This window comes from Camponotus vicinus, unplaced genomic scaffold (genome assembly GCF_025532165.1).
Source record: "Camponotus vicinus isolate PSW18456_S1 unplaced genomic scaffold, iyCamVici1.0 SCAF_6, whole genome shotgun sequence".
In the NCBI taxonomy this organism is placed as follows: Eukaryota; Metazoa; Arthropoda; class Insecta; order Hymenoptera; family Formicidae; genus Camponotus; species Camponotus vicinus.
The window spans coordinates 2,045,425-2,065,120 of record NW_028141978.1 but is presented as its reverse complement, the minus strand read 5'-3'; the positions used below and the strand labels follow the sequence as shown (position 1 = coordinate 2,065,120).

General features: G+C 30.5%; 5 protein-coding genes across 7 annotated transcripts; 3 read left to right on the top strand and 2 right to left on the bottom strand.

The window, feature by feature from the left end:
* The first annotated feature begins 247 nt into the window (after positions 1 to 247).
* Unc50 (Unc50 RNA binding protein) lies at positions 248 to 1,777 on the top strand. The gene is made up of 6 exons (XM_083102904.1): positions 248 to 603; positions 689 to 840; positions 912 to 1,098; positions 1,201 to 1,334; positions 1,422 to 1,523; positions 1,621 to 1,777. Exons 1-6 carry the CDS (start codon positions 512 to 514, stop codon positions 1,755 to 1,757), a joined length of 804 nt encoding a protein of 267 aa, XP_082959030.1. The 5' UTR covers positions 248 to 511; the 3' UTR covers positions 1,758 to 1,777.
* Positions 1,778 to 2,289: 512 nt separating this feature from the next.
* Chrac-16 (chromatin accessibility complex protein 1) lies at positions 2,290 to 3,644 on the top strand. The gene is made up of 2 exons (XM_083102916.1): positions 2,290 to 2,601; positions 2,777 to 3,644. The coding sequence occupies exons 1-2, from the start codon at positions 2,464 to 2,466 to the stop codon at positions 3,164 to 3,166; spliced, it is 528 nt and encodes a 175-aa protein (XP_082959042.1). The 5' UTR covers positions 2,290 to 2,463; the 3' UTR covers positions 3,167 to 3,644.
* A 6-nt stretch (positions 3,645 to 3,650) lies between these two features.
* On the bottom strand, positions 3,651 to 4,612 carry LOC145973482 (vacuolar ATPase assembly protein VMA12). 2 transcript variants are annotated; one of them, XM_083102914.1, is made up of 3 exons: positions 4,186 to 4,612; positions 4,000 to 4,094; positions 3,651 to 3,914 (listed from the first exon to the last, which is right to left on the bottom strand). In XM_083102914.1, exons 1-3 carry the CDS (start codon positions 4,610 to 4,612, stop codon positions 3,909 to 3,911), a joined length of 528 nt encoding a protein of 175 aa, XP_082959040.1. In that variant the 3' UTR covers positions 3,651 to 3,908. The 2 variants fall into 2 exon arrangements, with proteins under 2 accessions (XP_082959040.1, XP_082959039.1); XM_083102913.1 differs by having other exon boundaries at positions 3,651 to 4,094.
* Positions 4,613 to 4,727: 115 nt separating this feature from the next.
* Positions 4,728 to 10,657, bottom strand: Muted (biogenesis of lysosome-related organelles complex 1 subunit 5). Of its 2 annotated transcripts, XM_083102906.1 has the most exons (6): positions 10,606 to 10,657; positions 6,227 to 6,287; positions 5,760 to 5,896; positions 5,570 to 5,652; positions 4,986 to 5,174; positions 4,728 to 4,895 (listed from the first exon to the last, which is right to left on the bottom strand). In XM_083102906.1, exons 1-6 carry the CDS (start codon positions 10,640 to 10,642, stop codon positions 4,728 to 4,730), a joined length of 675 nt encoding a protein of 224 aa, XP_082959032.1. In that variant the 5' UTR covers positions 10,643 to 10,657. The 2 variants fall into 2 exon arrangements, with proteins under 2 accessions (XP_082959032.1, XP_082959033.1); XM_083102907.1 differs by lacking the exons at positions 6,227 to 6,287; positions 10,606 to 10,657 and having other exon boundaries at positions 5,774 to 5,891.
* Positions 6,959 to 8,827, top strand: LOC145973484 (uncharacterized). The gene is made up of 4 exons (XM_083102917.1): positions 6,959 to 7,116; positions 7,508 to 7,652; positions 7,944 to 8,015; positions 8,335 to 8,827. Exons 1-4 carry the CDS (start codon positions 7,064 to 7,066, stop codon positions 8,461 to 8,463), a joined length of 399 nt encoding a protein of 132 aa, XP_082959043.1. The 5' UTR covers positions 6,959 to 7,063; the 3' UTR covers positions 8,464 to 8,827.
* Positions 10,658 to 19,696: the final 9,039 nt, after the last annotated feature.

The window sequence follows — 19,696 nt, the reverse complement described above, 5'->3', positions numbered from 1 at the left end:
GTATACTATAGAAATGTATAGTTTATTATTATTATTATTTGTATTTAAAAAATATATAAAATTAAATAATTTTGTAAAGTAAGAAAAATGTTAATGTACAAGAGGAGAATGGGAAAATTAATATTGTTTAAAGAGTAAGTTTAAAGAGTAAGTAAAAGGTATATGAAGGATATAATTATGTAGTATATCAAATGAATTTGATTGAGATATTAATAATCACAGGAGCGTCGATATCATCATAAATTTGTATTACATTCTTTTTCCGTGAAATTTCTTATCAGCCATCTGATTTGACTTTTTTTGGTCGCGATATTTGCCGCGAGGGCGTTGCACGACAAGATTTTCAAGTTTGTCATAACACGTTAACGTAACCTAAAACCTAGAACTCGATTCGCGAATGACGAGGGTGTTACGAGTGCGCTTACTTAGCTAAATGCCTCAAAATAATTGTACATATAAGACGTTAAGAGAATAGCGAGGAAGGAAAACTTTGCATATAAAAGAATTAAAAATGAAGTATTCTACCTCGCCACCGGCGAGTCGATGTCACTCACCTGTCCCGACAGAATTCTCATCTTCATTGCCAATGCCCATCGTTTACAGGTACTATGTCATGTCATTTGTATGCGTATTATTTTTTGTTTCGTTTGAACATCTTTTTATGGTAAAAGGATGACTCACATTATAGGCATAATTGTATGGGTGCTGCGACAAAATGTTACAAGTATTTGAGAAAACTACTGAAATTCGAACAAATGGACTTTGAATTTGCTGTCTGGCAAATGATATTTCTATTTGTAGCACCGCAAAAAGTATACAGAAACTTCCAAAACAGAAAACGTATGTTATCACCTAATAAGTATGATAAAAGGTATACCGTGACTTACCTAATGCACTATATGTTTTTGCAGAAACAAAATCACAATTTGCAAGAGATGATCCTGCATTTTTAGTGCTGGTTACATGCTGCCTCTGCATCTCAACCATTGGTTTTGCTATAGTATTAAGCTTAAGATTCTTCCAATTTGTGAAGTTGTTATTTTATATGGTTTTCATCGATTATATAGGTGTGGGATTATTAATAGCAACAATATTTTGGTAAGTATACTAAATATCTTCAGATCTCTTGTCGCACTGTCTTTACAAATTATATCTTATGATAGTTTTATATAATAAGTTTTATATTTTTTCTTTTATAAGGTTTATAACAAATCGCTATCTTAGGATAGATAGAACTCAAGATGTTGAATGGGGCTATGCATTTGATATTCATTTAAATGCAGTATTTCCTCCTTTAATCATACTTCATATCTTACAATTATTTCTATACAATGGTATGAGGTCTTACATGTTATCTCTCTCTCTCTCTCTTTTATCATTTCAAATAATATTTAATTAATATTTTTAATTCTCTTTTGCAGCTTTGATAAACAATGATACATTCTCAGCGCGATTTGTTGGGAATACTTTTTGGTTTATAGCTGTCAGTTATTATATTTATATTACATTTCTTGGTTATGCAAGTAAGTATATACATTAAAAGTGCAAAGTTTTTACTTTGGATAATTTGATTTTTGTTTTCTTATTATATATATATTTATTGTTTTTTTCATATTTCAGATATTGAAATACTTCATAAAACGCATCTGATATTATCCACACTACCAATAATATTGTTAATATATATTACTACATTATGTGCAGGTATTAACGTTAGTTACTTAGTTATGGAATTTTATCGTTATCGGGCTTTATAAATACGTTTTGTCACATATGACTGCGATGTGTATCGATTTTTTATTTAATATCCGCCTCTTGCATGGATACTAAAATAATTACATCTAAATTACATCTAAATGCGATAAAATTTGTAATATTTTTATTTTGCGTTAAAAGTATAATTTTTAATATTTATTTTTTCTTTATGTATTTATATTAGGAAATTTTGTTAAATGCGACATTTCAAATACAATTTGTGTAATAATAAAAAAAGTCTTATATATAAATTTATTATGAGAGAAATCTCAATATAACATGTATAATACTATTTTTTTATTATTATATATAATACTATAATAATTTATAAATATGAATAAAATTTATAAATATAAAAATAGCTATGATTTATGGAAATTTAGATAATTTATTTCGGAAAATGTCTAGTAACCTTAGTCTAGTGAAAATTAAACCAATCATCTTTGTCATATAATTCTTACCAGTAAAAGAAGAAATTGATTGGTTATCTGCAAGAACTAAATTTTCATCTCGTAGAGCTTCATCATAACTTTTGAATCTATGCTTTATAACTGACGCTAACTCCGAAGCATCAATCTACGAGTATCAATGAATTAATTGTATACTTCAAATTGTGTATCTATGATTTATTATTATCAGCAATTATTATTCTTTTTGTGGCTTCGTGTTTAATTTTATTTGCTTGACTTCTTTTCTATTGAATATATAATGAGTGCACAAGCACATTCTTCTGCAAAAATGAAAGAATTACGGTTACCAATCTCGAGGGTAAAAACAATCATGAAAAGTTCTCCTTATGTTGATACTGTCGGACAGGATGGATTGTATTTGGTTACAAAAGCTACGGTAAGAATGAAGTATATAAACTAAAAATCAAAGAATATATTTATGTAATCGCATTACGATAAGTTTGTTAAGAATAATTCAGTAGGAATTCAATGGTATAATGCATTATGATCATAATTATAATATAGATTTCACTATTTTATTAGTATCTCAGTATTGGTTCGATATCTTATAGGAACTCTTCATACATTATATAACAGAAGAGGCACATATGCAGAGTAACAAAGGATCTTCTTTGGATTATAAACACTTGGCAGAAGTGGTACAGACAAACGACACATTGGAATTTCTCAGAGAAATAATGCCCAGAAAGATTACAGTCAGACAGTTCAAGGAAATGATGGCAGCTAAGAATGCATCTCACAGTAGTTCCTCCGAGAGCAGTTCGGATTCAGACAGCGATAGTGATTCGGATACAGATTCTTGTTCAGACAGTGATGAAACAAAAGCAGAGAATGGGAATACGTCAGGTAGTGAGCGAGAAAGTGAAACTAAAGAGAACGGTGCTTGTCATTCAGATAGTGAAAGTAGTATAAAAAGTGATAGCGAAGACAATAAGAGATGAGTATTATTGCTCTCTTTATATCCAGCAGATAAACGTTCTGATTATTATTTAACAAATTTACAAGTATTTTTTTTTTGATAAAATTCTGTATAAATTTATTAATATCAAGACTTTTTGCATATCTATATCAATAGAAATAATTAAGCAAATCAAATAACAAAATGGTCCAAAAGACTAAAACTTATCTTAAAAGAAAAGATCCTATTTTTATATGTCTGTAAATGATCATAAATGTGAATCGCCATTTTATATAATAAGCATATTCAAATATATTGCTTTCATTTATATTTATATATATCTCATAATATTTTTGTACATATATATCTCATAATATTCATTGATATCACATAAGCACATTCATTTAATTAATTATGCGATTATTGTTTCTTGTATTAAAAATCATGGTATTTATTTATAATTGCACACTTAGTATATATATAAAATTGGAGATTTTATATATTATAAAAAATAAATTGTGCAGATATCCCTATATCTTATTTTATTTAGGGTATTTAATAATTTTTGTATCTTATATAACAATCAATATACATGTAGCGTACGTCTTTAAAATTTTCGTACAATATAAAGATAATAAAGTTAATTATGTAGCTTATGTATGAATATTAAATTATACTGTCTATATTTATTATAATAAAATACATATGTTTAAATAGACAAATGCAGTTTGAATCCTAGTCTTGATGTGATTTTATCGGTCTAGATGTATCGGTCTCGCTTAATTTCACAGCTAAAAAATAAATCTCGGCTAATGCAATGATCAATGCGCAAATTATACCTAGGAGTAATCTAAATCCGAAGTCTAGATTTCCAACCATAAGCTCTATTCCGATGAATCCAAAAACGAAGCCGGTTATCACAGAAATTATAAATTGTGCAACAGCAATCAATTGTTTATTTATCTGCTTCACTGTAAAATAACATTAGAAAGAGACATTAAATTTTTATGCTAATATTGATAGATGATTAATATTATATAAAAAAAATAGTATTTTGTTTACTTTGATATGCAATGCTATCTTCTGGTAGAAATTTCCGCGTAGAATCGATGTTTTTTGTCATGGTTTGATATTCCCTAGCATTTTGTTGTGCTTTTAATTTTTGTATTCTGGCCTCCAACTCTGGATTTCTTGGCGACTCCTTTGGTATTGGCAATATCACATCAGAATCATTGAAAAGTTCATGCAAGTAAATCGTTTTTGTCGCGGTTTTTCTATATTCTTTTAAATATTTATTCAACCAGCTAAGATCTTCAATTTTTAATATAGCGTTTGCAATCTTTTCTTTTTTAGATTTCTTAGATTTGCATAAAAATATGATACCATCTGGAGCATCGTTTATGTCTTTTACATTATTTAAGATAAAATCTATCAATCTTATAGATGGTTTTATTGTTATAGTAGGATCTATAATTGATTCTAATGGCATATTTATGTAAATTTTTATGTGAACTATTATTTTTTAATAACTTGCATAGATTAAATCTTTATTAAATGTTTAAGTACTAAAAGATAATGTATAGATTAAGGATTAATGCTTAATCTTATGGAGTAATGTGTAACTTTTTTTCCAAATCAACATAAAATTCCTGTATCTCGTTTTCTTTTTCTTGGAACGTTTGATCTACTCTTTGACACTTATCGCTCATATCATTTATAAATTTCTCCCACTCTTTTCTTCTGGCTAATCTGTTTTCATTCAACACACTGTCCTGTAACATCAAAGTATGAATTAAAAATTTTGCCTTACAATCTCAAAAATATCAATTTAGGTAAACATAAAATATATTTAATACACATACACTATCAAAATTTTCTTCTCTTTGTAAAACACGGCTACACATACTCAGTGCAACATCCACATTTGCTTTAAGACTAGGTAAATGACAATCTCCGAGTTGTTCAGTACGATCCAATTGGCTTTCTTTCAATTCTGTTGAATATTCAAGTATTTTAAAAAGACGTTCCACTTCTCTATCAGCCCTTTTTTCCTAAACACAATTATCTAAATTTAACGGTTTCAGAAATCTACACAATTTAATATTTTTAAATTAAATTGTTAATATATATATAAAAATTTCAAACACATTAAATCATCGATATTTATTTTCGTAATATTATATGGAAAGAATGGCATAAAAACTGATAGTTAATAATTAAAAGAAGTTTAAATTAAAGAAATTGCGACTGTGGACAACAGCAATTATAGTTTCTTAACATCTTTATTTACAATGATATTTTAAATGTCAAACATTAGGTTATGTTCATATATATTCATATTTTAATCAAATATCTCTTAATTAAATCTAGTTTAGAGTCTATCAACATTGCTCTAGTGATTAAGATAATATTGCTGTTTGTTGGAGCTCGCAATCGGGGCGCTTACCTGAAACTCTCGTAAGAAAAATGTTATTTCTCCTTGGACGAAGGGACGATGGTCGAATAATCGGCTCCAGATTTCACCCGTGTCTACGGAAACGTGATCGCGTATGATACAGTGACTATGATATAATACTTAAACGATAAAAATGTTTATTTTTGTATTTATAGGGATACGTATGTATTTATAATCATACAATGATTGCCGCACCTTTGGTTAGAGCCGCCATGTCGGTATCGGGCGAGGAGTGGAAACAGACGGTGCATCGTCAGGCACTCCTTCGTGGTCACATGACTAGGTTGTGCCACTGCACTGATTGCATCGTCGCTTGTACTGGGTATCGCAGAATTGGTGGAGAAAATTCAACGGCATCGAAAAAATGTATTATAATTGCATTTTTGGATAAGAATATTCTACGACAGTTTCATTGAAGCTTGATAAAATTTTATTTATAAAGAATGCGTATCAATTTTAAAAAATTTACAGTTTTTATACACCTATTATATATTAATTTAAATATGTATAATTATAATAATATATTATTATACATTAATATAAATATATATAATTCCAGAATCTTTATTTCCGGACTTTTATCGGAAAGAAAATTATTATAATAAATTTTCTGAAAAGTTACAGAATTCTGAGCTCAAATTATAATACTTTTTATCGATGTCAATATTTATCGGTTGTTTCTTTGGAAATTCGTAGCCAACTTGATTAACTGCACACAAAGATTTTTAAAATAAAACATAAGTTAATTAATAATAAATAAATAAATAAATAATATTATATAGTATTGAATATCCTGAATCTAATTTGCATCCATCTAGAATTTTAATTTGATTTATATACATATGTATATTAGAAAATGTTTCATATTTATTAAGATAGATTCTTTGATCATTTTGGAGTAAATTGCTGTTTAAAATGTAACAAAACAATTTCGCTTACTTTATATGTAACTTCCAAAAAGTTATAATTACAAACTCCCCGATGAAGGGGATTTTTCAGGAACTAAGCTTTGAAGGTATGAATAAATGGAATTTTAAAAAGGTGTGGATACACAAAAGAGTCGAGCACATGGGATCGATAAAATGTCAAAACAATGCATCCACGTGTGCTCGTTTAATGGCGTTCGCGTTAATGGGAATTTTGCGTACATTTTTTAGCAAAGCGACAGTATCGTTACGTAGACGACACGTACACATCAATAAACTTGTTCGATATATTCTCGAATTACGTTGCGTGACGGTGATTATCACTGTGAGAATGCATTGTTGAATATTGACGTAAAATTCGAATCTGTTGCGAAGAGGATGCCGCGATTAACAATGGTATCACGTGATTACGCGTGCATTCCGTTGCGTGTACTTAGAGGAGGGTAGAGGTGATTACGCGGGTCTATACATATATATACCTGTGTTACGTTCCGTTCGATCGTCCGTGATAATCGCGGTGAGGTTTATTCGTGACGTAACGAGATCTAATTGGAGTGCAATGAAAAGAGCGGTGTATTTTATCTTCGTAATTACAATTGTGCGTTTGACAATGTAAGAGATCGTAATTTGAAACATATATTTTAGTATTTTTACATTTTTGTGGTTTATGTATTTTTATATAAAAGGGACATATCAATTTTTGAACGAATTATATTAAATTATACGTTAAATATATTAATACTAATTAGAAACTGTTAATCTCAATAATGAATTGAAATAAAATGAAATAATAATTATTAATTTTTTTACGAATAGTTATTGATTTAAGATAAATTATATACTCTTTCTCTCTTGGAAATTATTACTGATAAATTAAAAGTTTTTTTTTGCGAATTCAATAGAACCCTTTGAGAGCGTTCAATGGATTGTATTTATTTTTCACTTTACAATCATTAATACGATTGCAATTGTATGTTTGTAAAAAATTCTTCTATTCTTCAAGGCAAAAGGAAGTTACGAAGAGCGCTTGTAATTGTGCGGTGTTCGCTGTTCCGGGCACAGAACCGATAATACAACACATGCTTCCGTGCAATGTGATCTGCGATCAAGAAGGTCTTGAAAAATGTCAAAAATTATGTATTGCCTTGGTGAGTTCGTGCCTATATTATTTTTATACTATTTTTTTCATATACACCTACTTTTTACAACTATGTGTCTTATATTCCAATATGGAGGGAACATACATATACGCATACATAATTTTAAATTATAACTGCGATATATATATATATATATATATATATATATATATATATATGATTAAAGGTATTGGAAATCAATCAAAACATGAAAAAATAAAAAATGAAAAATAAAAATAAAAATAAAATTTAAAAATAAAAGGTAATAATAAAGTTGATATTTCTATGTCCAGGTTGAAGAAAAGTACCGCTCGAGAAAACGTACCAATGCTGATTTGTGAGAAAGTAAACATGCATATCGAAAATTTGAAAGTAAGCAACATATCTCATTTTCTCATTAACATTATACATACATAAGATTATTTCCTCTACTCGGAGTAGAAAAATATATATATATATTTGCTGGATTTCTCTTCTAATTAGTGTTTATCTATATATAATATGAAAAAATAAACAATTGTGCCATATATATACAAATGATAATATTAATACTATAAAATATTATTTTTCTCAAGTAAAAATAAATAAAATATAATTATATTATTTTTCGATTATTTGTTTTTTTAAGTTATTTCTTGTAATTAAAGTATTGTTAACAAATATTATTGTTATTTTATTTTGTTTTTTATAGGTAGCTCTATATATAAAATCATGTGATTCTTTTTGGGTATTCACTGGTTTGAAAAGTGCAGAGCCTATTTGCAGTCACGAAGGGGAAGCATTTTCTTGTAACGAAGCGATGCCAACAATAGAAAATTAACGAGAAGCATTATTTCTTGTTCATTTACTAACGAATATCTTACTATTGATTACTACTATTGATTAATGCTATTGAATATACATTATATACATTTTTATTTTTTAATATAAAATACTTGTAATTAGAAATTTTTTTCTTTTTATTATTTTTTAAATTTATACATAATAACTGAGTAAGAAAGCAATTATATATATATATATATATATATATATATATATATATATATACTAATAATAAATATATAAGCAACAATAGCAGATCTGTTGAATTTATTTAAAGAATGAATTTAAAGAATGCCGTTTTGGAGACGTTATTCATTTGTATTCTTTGTTCCCTTCAATAAAGCTCGGAGACTGAGCCAAGACTGATTGTGAGATTGCGAAGAAGTCTATCTACTATTAAAGTTTCTATATTAGATGGTAAACCTCTAGCTTAAAATATAATAATGTTGGTTCTACGCTTTCAAAATATCTAATTGTTCTCGGAATGAAAGATCTATCCAGTGAAAAATTTGTTTGTAACTTGTCTTATGTCCTTTTGTAAAAAAATTGAATATAAAAATTAATTTTTAAATAATATATAAAATAATTAATAATTTTAAATAATTAATAAAATCAAAATAAAGTGTAGAGAAGATGAAAAAGAAAACGTATCTTACAAATAATATCTATCTTTGACAAGAGAGAAGATTTCGAATTAATTAATTCAAAGCCATCGAATTAATTAACGTTTACGATATTCCGTGCAAAAAAAATATACAAGATTGTTAATTTTTACTCATGAAAATTTAATAAACATCCTAATAAAAATTTCTTGCATGTTTTTAGTGAAAAAAATAATGCATTTGAAAAGATAAATAACATAATCTTAATTCTATAAAAATAAAACAAGCGAATAACGAATTACGGATTATATTTCGACTAGAAAATTTTATATTTATTATTAAATATAATATTTCTCATTCCACATACAAATATTCCATAATATTCATTACTTTAATATGATAGTTTCTCTGATAAGTTTTGAATAAATTTGTTTTAGCAAAATATCGTCGATACTCTAATAATTTATAATTTACGATATAAATTTAAAAGTTATTAAAGATTTCAACTTATAAGATATAAGGATATAAACTTGTTTGTAAATTTCAAAGTTACACGATTACAAGATTTGTGAAAATTTATTATTTATTTAAATTTTTAAACTATTATAAAAAATTTATTCCTTCTGATAAACCACATATTCTTTCCTGTAATTTTTATTTAATGTCTTTTCACCTTCCAAAATTTTGTTTCAATCTTATCGTTAATTTAATCTTTTATCCGCAATTCAAAATAAAAGTTATAATTTTTTATCCGCATTTAAAATATATAACAAATATTGTAATAAAGATGTATATAAAAGATATTTTAATTCTTGTAGATATTTATCTGATTATTTTATTATTTAAAAAAATAATACACAAAAAGTGTTCTTGAAATTATTGGAAGCAGTTTTCGATAATGTGTGTTCGATAAAAACGCAACGATCTGTTCTTCGTACTTTCCACGATATATTACGAGGCCAAGCGCCGATTATCGGTAGAGATTTAATCCAGCACTTGTGCTCTCTCGTGTAAAAGTCAAAGCCCCAAGGAGAGCATGCTTGAAAGCATTAAACGGTATTCGTTCTCAACCGAATCTCCTTTCGCAAAGTACAACTATTATGATCGACCATACGAAATGCATTGTTAGATACAGAAATCATGCATGCATCACATATTATTTCGATAAGTGTACAATCGGCCTTTCTTCGACAGAAATTTCAACGAAAATTTAGTTATCAAATAATCAAACATTAAAGAGAGATTTTTCGATATTTTTTTTTCCATTAAATTTCAAAAGAATATAACCAGAGTATAATAAAATCTCATTTTCAGATTGATTTCATCTTATTTTAACAAAGATTTAATTTCAAACTTGTCAAGCAAGCGCGAAAGTATTGAAGTTAAGTTAGTTTATAAACAATTCTTGATGAGAGTTTTGTTAACGTGGAATAAGACAGACTTTAAACTCGATCCGAGCTTGATTCTAACACTATTATAAACGTTTCTCACGTTTCACAATCTACCTATCCTGTATACGTCAAATACGTGGATCTTACCGTGTCCAAGTATGAACATGGAGTGAGTCCATTTCATCCTCGACTCGAGATACCTTCTATTTCGATGATAGCGTTCTCAGAGAGTCTTGTCCCAGAAGCCATCGTATTGAATGAACGGTTTGTTATCGCTTTCTCTCTCTCCGATTTCCTGTAAACGAGTCCTCCAAATTTCGATGCACCCGATAGGTGTATAGAACTCGCCAGTTGCACAAGCCATTGTGTAGCCGAGGTTTTGTCGTCTTTTCTTCGATCGATTTTAATGGCTGTGCCAGTTCGAAGAAGAGTTTTGATCTCACAATTCCCGGATCGTCGATCGAGAGAGATATGCCCGAGCTTGTTCCTATTGTGAACGGATTATGGAGTATCATTAAAAAATTCAGTTCTATTGTAAAATAAATTATATTTTTCTCGTGATATAATTATCTTTTTTTCGTTTAAATTTTTCAAGATTTTTAAAATTAATGGAAATAGAATATTGAAATTTTAAAATTACTAATAAATGATTCTATTTTCTGACTGCTATTTCCAAGCTTTTATTTAATTATGGGAACTTTTTTCTCTTTCGAATTTTCAATACGATTCGAAATTGTCTGTAATTTTCAGAGACTTTCTGTATAACGGCAAAATTCATTCAGTAATATCTCTCTTTGCGTTCGCCCACATATCAGTCTGTCGTTCTGACATAATTAAACGAAACGAAAATTGAGGTGACTAATTGTAGGTTTCCGGTTCAGTCCCTTCATCATGTGAGATATGTGAACACACATACACACACACACACACACACACACACACACACACACACACACACACACACACACACACACACACACACACGCGTGCACAAATACACGCATGCTGATCGAATCCTCGATTCTCGATTAAATCGATTCTTGCTCCCTTTCCATATGTCATACATCAAAGCTTGTAAAGAGGATCGATGTCTTCGCCGTTAATATTCCCGTTGCAATAGTGAGTATTAATCATCGGCGAACATCGACATCGTCATACAGTCTGTATCTGACCTGTCTGTATCTGATCATTTATAGCGTATAAAGCATAAATATGAAGCAATCGCGTTGTTTCAATCAAACTATCTTTTGATAAGTAACTAACAATAAGTCATTTCGATACATATATAAATTTTCAAATATTTTTTATATTTTTATATTTTTTATATTTTTTTATATTTTTTATTATTTAAAGATATTTGTGTGAAATATTAGTCTTTTTATAAATAAAACAGATGATACTTATATAATAATTTTTATCAATATTTGCAATTATTATTTCTACTCAGGACTTAATTGTGTCTTCATCATAAAACACATTACACGTTGAGCCATTAATTCAAAGTCACCAGCAGGGCTGGGCATAATGGATGCTTTCGAACGGAAAAAGTGATCAAAATAAAGTGAGGGTGGATTAAGATGAAACGAGAGGGGGTCGAAAGAGGGATTAAAATCTCACTTATAAAAAGACCTTTCTATAGAAAAACAAAGAGAGAGAGAGAGAGAGAGAGAGAAAGAGAGAGAGAGAAAGTTTATAATTAGTTAAATTTATTTAATAAATTATCAACAAATTATAATTATTGGATTAAATTTTCATGAATCCAATCATTAGCAGTAAAATGATTTGCAAATAGTCTGATTGATCTGTTAATAAATATTATACTATTGCATGATCAAATATCATATTTTTACTAGCGGATGCTTATCATATTTACAAATGTTATTCAGCAAATACAAATCTCGCGTTCATTACTTTTGCAAGAGGAATAAAATATGCAAGATGAATATGCGCATATGGTGTGTCACAGTTATAGAAATATTTCTTGTGACTGCGTAGATATCCACTTTATATTTTTCTTATAAGCAGATGTTTATTAGATAGAAAAATAGCAGTTGTGTGCGCGCAATGTGACAAAGGAAAAAGGAGGCAACAGTTTTTTATATAATTTTATAATTATAAAGTATTAAAACGTCTCTTAAACATTTTTATAATAAACTTTTAGATCCTCCCTTCTCGTGCTGTTCGCATTTACTTTTCGACTCGCTTATGTAAGGTACATTATATAAGGATTGTATATTATGCAAACATATAATCAGATTATTGATTTTAATCCGAGGCTTCCGCGAAAGTTTTGCGTTCTGTCGATGTAATTTTGGTTTGAACTGATGCAGGCACATAGGTGTGCTCTAAGCGCATATACGTCTTTTGCTGAAGGCTAAGGGTATGTTTATGCACGTGTGTATACCTATTAGTGACACGTCGGAGTCGACGGTACGCCTAACAAGCTTTGTGATTGTTCTCCCCTTACAGTTTGCACCTTTCCACATCCATCTACGCCGCTCTTGCTTAGACGTTTTTCCAGTGCATGTTTGTTAGTGTATATTATTTTCGCGCATATATATTCCAAATAAAAACATATAGTTTAATTATCTTAATATCAGTAACATAAGAGATTAATGGTAAGAAGACTACAATTCCGAAATTTGAAAAAATGGAATAATGATGCCTCGAAAATGTAAAGTCACATTTTTTCAAAGTATAATCGAAATCATTCTAGCAAAATAATTTCTTATTATTCTTATGTAATAGTTAACAATGCAATATTTTATAATAAATAAATAGATAAGAAATATTTCGCGAATATGCTATTGCAAATATGTACACCGTTCTAGAATGATTTGAGAAGCGAGTTTAACAAGCTATACAAGATCTCAGCTACAAGCATTCTGATCAATACCAGAGCACTAATCGGAACACGGAGAAATAGCAAGATAGATAAGTGGACCGACAGAGAGACGGACAGATAAAGAGAGAGGCAAAGAGGGGGGAGAATCGACTACAGAGGATGTGCGAGCAATAGTTTGGCAAAACCCATGAGGCAGATAAGCGTGCCTGCTTAGATAGAGTTCCGATCTACGAAAGGAGAGATTCCCACTTGCGTGAGCTCTTTCTTTCCGCTCCTGCAGCGTACGTTCTCTGAGAACTTTCGTAGCATCATAACTATTTGATAATCTAGGGAAATTAGATCGCCTCGAAAACGAAAGAGACATTAAAAAAAAGCGTAATCCATAATTTCTGAAATTATTAATTCCAGGAAGAGATAAAGTTAACGAAGATTTCAACGAAATTCTAATTCTCGAAGAAATATTAACGCAGAGAAAGAGAGTGTGAAATTACAATTCTTAAAGTAAAATCGTCCCCTAGCCGTAATTACGGCAATGAGCACCCTTAACCGAGGAAATCATGATTGGGATCTATACATAAGTAGGGACATGTGTGTGTAAGTAGCTAAAGGCACACTCAGATCCGCTCGGATGCTCGATCGCGGTCATGAAACTTCGCGGGACTCCGTTTATTAACTTATTGCATCCTCCAAGTTGCCGTTAAACTGATATTAATTACCGCGTTACTCGCCCCTCCGCCCCTCTTCGTGCATCGCCTCCCCGTTCGATCCACCGCAAGAGCTTGGGACTTTCTGAACGACCCGCTTTCCGCCAGTTTTCGCCACTCTTTCCGCCCACGTGTCGTCCGGCACCTCTTTCTTTTTCCCCTTTATACAAACCTGTCGCGCTACTACGTGTACGCCCGACAGACCTTATTGAATCTCGTTCTGTGCGAATCTCTTTTGAAAGGAACGATTTTTCTCATTTCTTTTTTTCTATTTTGCCGCATTGTACGGAGGAAATAGATTTGAGTTCCGGTATTACCACCAGATTCCCTCAAGCTACTTCCTCTCTCTCTCCTGTCTAAAGGCTATTATATAAAGAAATTATATATATGTATATATATATATATATATATATATATATATAATTTCTTTATATAATAGCCTTTAGACAGGAAACACCCTATATATATATATATATATATATATATATATATATATATATATATATATAGGGTGTTTCTTAATAAGTGTGAAAAATTTTAGATGATTCTTTGTCGAAAATTAAGGGGGGTTTTTCATATATACATATACTCCTACATCCCTCCCTGTGGAGTTACACTTATCCAAAAATGGGAGTAAAAATTAGGTTTTTAGGTTTTTATTATAATTTTGTTTTGTTCCAATTTTTCCAACATTTACTCTAATTTTACTTTTATTTTAAAATTTAACTTCTCGTAATTCGAACCTATGCTATTTAGCATCGTGCTGTGCAGGATAACGTATTTTATTTTTTTTTCTTGAAAACTACTGATTTTATGAAAAAACTAAAAGAAATAAAAAAGTTTCTAAATAAATCAAACTTTTTAATGCATATTTTTAATGCATATTTTAGATGATCATATTCTGGCCCATTAGAAAGTTCTAATAAAAAATTGAATGGGAGTTGCTAATTTCGTCTCCTTATAACAATACGGGAGGCTGAAAAAAATATTAATAAATAACCTTTCTAGTAAAAAATATCCATCTAATTTCATTTCTTTAACTTGTTCCAAATTTGAGAAAAAAATAAAAATCTAATTTTTATCCTCGTTTTTGGAGGAGTGTAACTCCATAGGGAGAGATGTAGGTATATATTTATATGAAAAAACCCTTTAATTTTCGACAAAGAATCATTTCCTAAAATTTTTCGCACTTATTAAGAAACACCCTGTATATATATATATATATAAAATATTTTATATATATATATATATATATATATATATGTATATAAAATATTTTCTGAAATATCTTATATGTATTTATCTAATGATAGATACGCATATCGTGCCGCGTTTCAAATCTAACTAAAAATAAGGTGCGACAGTTTGATCGACAGCTAGATGCAATAGATGCATATATAGTCACTTATACGTTCCCGGGAAAATTCGAAGATGCGTTCGCGCAATAAATCTTACCGAGCGATGGTGATTTACGCGCGTACGAACGAGATTTTTCGCTTCTATATGTTCGCGTACAATAACGAGGCGACAATTTTATTCGACGCGAATACGCTTCGTGTGCAGTCCGCGTCGAAAGTGCGTTTTTGCATCCGTATTGTCCAATCACGTAGTTCAGCGCATATGTTTGCATACGCGAAAGGGACACCCGTAATCTTATCAAGGTGAATAATTCATTACTGTGCACGAATACGTGAGAAGAGAGAGAGAGAGAGAGAGAGAGAGAGAGAGAGAGAGAGAGAGAAAGAGAGAGAAATAAATAAATACATAATATATCAGTTTTTCATGCTGAGTCGCGATATCTCAAAAGCGCGACGCGTAGTATTTCCCGGCTTATCTCCCGGGATACCGTACTTGACGGACGAGGATCTGTGTTTGCCGTGGAGGACGGTACCCGGTGAGCTTTTTGGACTTGTGAGCATCGCAAACTCTAGTGTGGCATTGCCGAAAATGTTTTCTCGTCCGCCGAGTATTTGCGCGTCGGTGCTATTGACACTCGCGCTCGCAATCGCCGTATCCTTTCTTACGCCAAAGCCCGCTTTATGTCTAGCGTCGCGAAGTTAAATGGAAAAATAAATCTATTGACTCTTCCCCATAAAAGATTATTGTGTGTACGTGTATGTATGCGTGTGTGCAAAAAAAAAGTTTCAAGGAGCTCCGCGCGTTTCATCTCAGAAAGTCAGAAAGATATCTCTGCCGTTCGTGCAGTCGCGAAGATTTGGATTAAATAGCGGATTTCGCGCATGGTGGAACAATATTAGCATTTGTTGGATTTAACGTAATTTCCTTTTTCTTTCTTTTTCCTTCTCTCCTCTCCACTCTCTCCTGACTTTAACATTTTAAAGTCTACGGGCTATTCATTAAGATTATTGAAGAATAAATTGTAGTGTTTCGAGGAGAATTATTTTCACTAATCTAAAGAAGAAACCGTTTAGAATAATATTTTTAGAGAAATTAAGATAAATCACAGAGAATATACATGTTGAAAAAAAATAAGAAAACTTAACAAAAAAATTCTAGAGACTCTCTTTTTTTTTAGATTTTATAATAATAAATATTTTAAAATTACATATCTCAAAAAATGTATTATTTGTATTTTCATTACAGTCATATTGAATTCTGTTATCAAAAATGGGAAATTTCAATTCATGTAAATTTTTTGCAAAAAATATGTGGAAATAAATTGGTTCTTTCATATGCCACTAGTCGCGTTTGACAATATGGATTAATGAAATGTACGTTGAAAATTCTCTTTTTTATTATTTTGCATCATAATGCAAATATAATTCAATCTGCACGTGTACTGGCAAAAATAAGCCTTATGATTATTAATCAGGATTTACCATTATTTATTAATCATAAATATCGAGAAAAAAATTCTGTATATTTCATCAATGTATATTTATCGAGCAATTTTAATGAATTATCAAATGGTGACGTATATTAAAAATGTAATTTATTTCGACACATCTAAGAAAAAAATTCACATGAGATTTCTCACTTCCGACTTCATAACTTAATTTGAGAAAGGAGAAGAGTCTTGGGAAAGATTAATAAATTCGTAGATAAAGATATAAGTATCTATAGATAAATCAAGACTTTTTTATTCCTGGCAGCGACAAAGGTTTACGAAAAAATTGCACTCAAAATCTTTGATATTATTCGCTTTGTTTCTAGTTTTGCGAAAAAAAAAGGCGAGCGCGCGAATATTACCTACGTTTCATTGGATACCGTGATTTTTCACGTACGAACTTTTGCGTAATATGATCTTGATTGGCTGCCGGGAATACTCGTGATAGCGGACAGAGCAAACGTCATATCCGATTTTCACGGTGCGATTGAGCTGGGAGTCGGCAGCCGGCAGCCCCAGCGAAATGGCGCTAAAGTCAACACGTCGATAAAATCTCTTCCCGTCATCGACAATGGCAGTCACCGGCGCCACCGTCATGACTATTAAAATATTAGCGGACGTACACATGCACGTTCCTGCTTCGATACGCTAGAAACGCCGGCGTGTCGAGCAAATAAGCGAGATTGCAATTAGAAAAGTAGAGACTTGCCGGTTCGATGGATGTAAATTTATTCATGGAGTTGGTCGAACGCCGCACATTGAATCGATCGATATATTTCCACATGAATCTGGGAATTTCCGATTCAAATTCTGGCGAGTGGTATTATGCTTCAAAATTGTAACATATATTACAGTGATTTATTTCGGGGTCATTAAAACATCTATGCTGAAACCTAATAACGTTGTATATAGGCTTTTCATTCTTCTAGCATTATTTTTTAACAATACATGTTTTCTTTAATTAATTTGAAGTAATGTCTTTTTTAATGAAAAGCATACAAAAAGAGCTTATCATTTATAGCTTTCTCGTTATATATTTTAATAACTAGATTTTGAATTAAAATTCTATCAAAATCCACTTTAAAAATATACGAAAGAAATATTTCTATTCATTATTTCTATATAAATTTGATTTACCAAAGATTTACTTTTCATATTTAATTTAAACTTGAAAATTTACCACATAATTATTAAAAATTATATTATTTCATTTTAATAGATAAATTAACAAAAACAATTTGTTTATTTTATAATCCATAGTTCATAACATTTGCTGCCCTAATGAAATGATTTATTAAATATGCGCAAATTAATAATTATTTAAACGGAAACAAGCTTTTCGCAATTTAACAAGCCTAACGCAATTTTATTAATTAATTTAATTATTACCACATTAACAATAAAGATAGTTAAAACTGTTGTTGCAAATAGATAATTTATAATTGTTTGATTCTAATGTTTAATAGATATTAAAATTAATCTTTAATTGATTTAAAGTGTAGTATAATATTATATATCCGAGTATAAGTATCCAAATTAAACATTGTCTTCTTCATTTTATCAGTGATTTTTAAAAACAAGGCATCGAATCAAGCTATCTCTCTTTTATACATTAGATAAATATATATACGAATAAATAACCCAGCGCTTAAAATAGTCATTACAATAGTTATACAAATCTTACAATGATAAAATGGCCATTACCAATTATACAAGTAGTATCAAACTGCTGGAATTTTTTGCCTTCCGAACTTGACGTTCCATATTTAATTAAAATCTGCTACGAATACAATCCGAATCCTGCGAAATAATTCATTTCTTTCAATTTTGCAGTATATACTTTCGCACGTGGCGTTCCTTAAACACCAGCCCCCCGTTCGACATATTCACTTGAGAATAAATTGATTCTACTCGCGTTCGTTAACCCGGTAAGCCTTCGTCGTTCAACCTGTTGTCGAAATTAAAAAAGGGGGGCGGAATAGAGCGCAAAATCGAAGATATCGTCGAGTTTAATTTAAACGAAAAGCGAACGATCTCCCCCTCCGTCTGCCGTTATTCCTCTCGTATTCCCCTCCCGAGTGATAATGGTCCGGCCCGTTGTCGACTCGTACTACTCGCTGCAACGTCGATGCAGCACGTTCTGACACATAGATGCTGCGATCTCTCTCTTATTTCACGCCGTCGTCGTCATCGTAAACCTTACGACGAAATAATCATCGTTCTTTTCTCTCTCGTTTACATAAAATCGGCTGCTCGATAGCATCTGCAGCCAAGGAAAGGAACGAGACAAGTCGGCTTAACCGTTATCGTTTCTCTGGAATACCTTACCGCATCTAATTGTAAGGAATTTATTTTCTCTTCGTCCCTCTTCGTATTTGCGATTTGCGACTGTCAAAGTGCCATAATTGATGAATTAACCGCGATGTTTTGTACTTTAATTTGCGACTTTTCCCCGGATATATGTGTCATAATTTAACCTCGTGGAAAGTTTTGATATGAATTTTCGCTCCGCGATACGTATTAATTCACGAACGAAAATGAGAAGCAATGCACGGATGTAATTTTATTACGGCGAAAATCTCCTGGAGAGCAACGGAGACGAATGTATCCGTGACGTTACATGTTGCGCAACGCAGTTGAATCTCGTTTCTGAAGTCTCTCGGAAATGCTATAGACATATTAACACTATTATGCTTATTCTAACAAAACTTAAATTCTTAGAAAATACTCGTATATTTGTCCCATCCTAACGAAAGTTGTCTTAAATACATATCGCCGTGTTAACATTTTGTTTAATTGTAATAATTAACAATTAACACTTTGCCGTTTTTATCTCACTTT

Coding starts and splice junctions, on each gene's coding strand:
- Unc50 (XM_083102904.1), top strand. CDS start 512: ATGAAGTATTCTACCTCGCCACCGGCGAGTCGATGTCACTCACCTGTC. Junction 841..911: donor AAACTTCCAAAACAGAAAAC/GTATGTTATCAC, acceptor ATGTTTTTGCAG/AAACAAAATCACAATTTGCA. Junction 1,524..1,620: donor TACATTTCTTGGTTATGCAA/GTAAGTATATAC, acceptor TTCATATTTCAG/ATATTGAAATACTTCATAAA.
- Chrac-16 (XM_083102916.1), top strand. CDS start 2,464: ATGAGTGCACAAGCACATTCTTCTGCAAAAATGAAAGAATTACGGTTA. Junction 2,602..2,776: donor ATTTGGTTACAAAAGCTACG/GTAAGAATGAAG, acceptor GATATCTTATAG/GAACTCTTCATACATTATAT.
- LOC145973482 (XM_083102913.1), bottom strand. CDS start 4,612: ATGCCATTAGAATCAATTATAGATCCTACTATAACAATAAAACCATCT. Junction 4,095..4,185: donor AGATAGCATTGCATATCAAA/GTAAACAAAATA, acceptor GTTATTTTACAG/TGAAGCAGATAAATAAACAA.
- LOC145973484 (XM_083102917.1), top strand. CDS start 7,064: ATGAAAAGAGCGGTGTATTTTATCTTCGTAATTACAATTGTGCGTTTG. Junction 7,117..7,507: donor ACAATTGTGCGTTTGACAAT/GTAAGAGATCGT, acceptor CTATTCTTCAAG/GCAAAAGGAAGTTACGAAGA. Junction 8,016..8,334: donor TGCATATCGAAAATTTGAAA/GTAAGCAACATA, acceptor TGTTTTTTATAG/GTAGCTCTATATATAAAATC.
- Muted (XM_083102906.1), bottom strand. CDS start 10,642: ATGAAATGGACTCACTCCATGTTCATACTTGGACACG. Junction 5,897..6,226: donor AATATTGACATCGATAAAAA/GTATTATAATTT, acceptor TGCGATACCCAG/TACAAGCGACGATGCAATCA. Junction 4,896..4,985: donor GAGAAGAAAATTTTGATAGT/GTATGTGTATTA, acceptor TTGATGTTACAG/GACAGTGTGTTGAATGAAAA.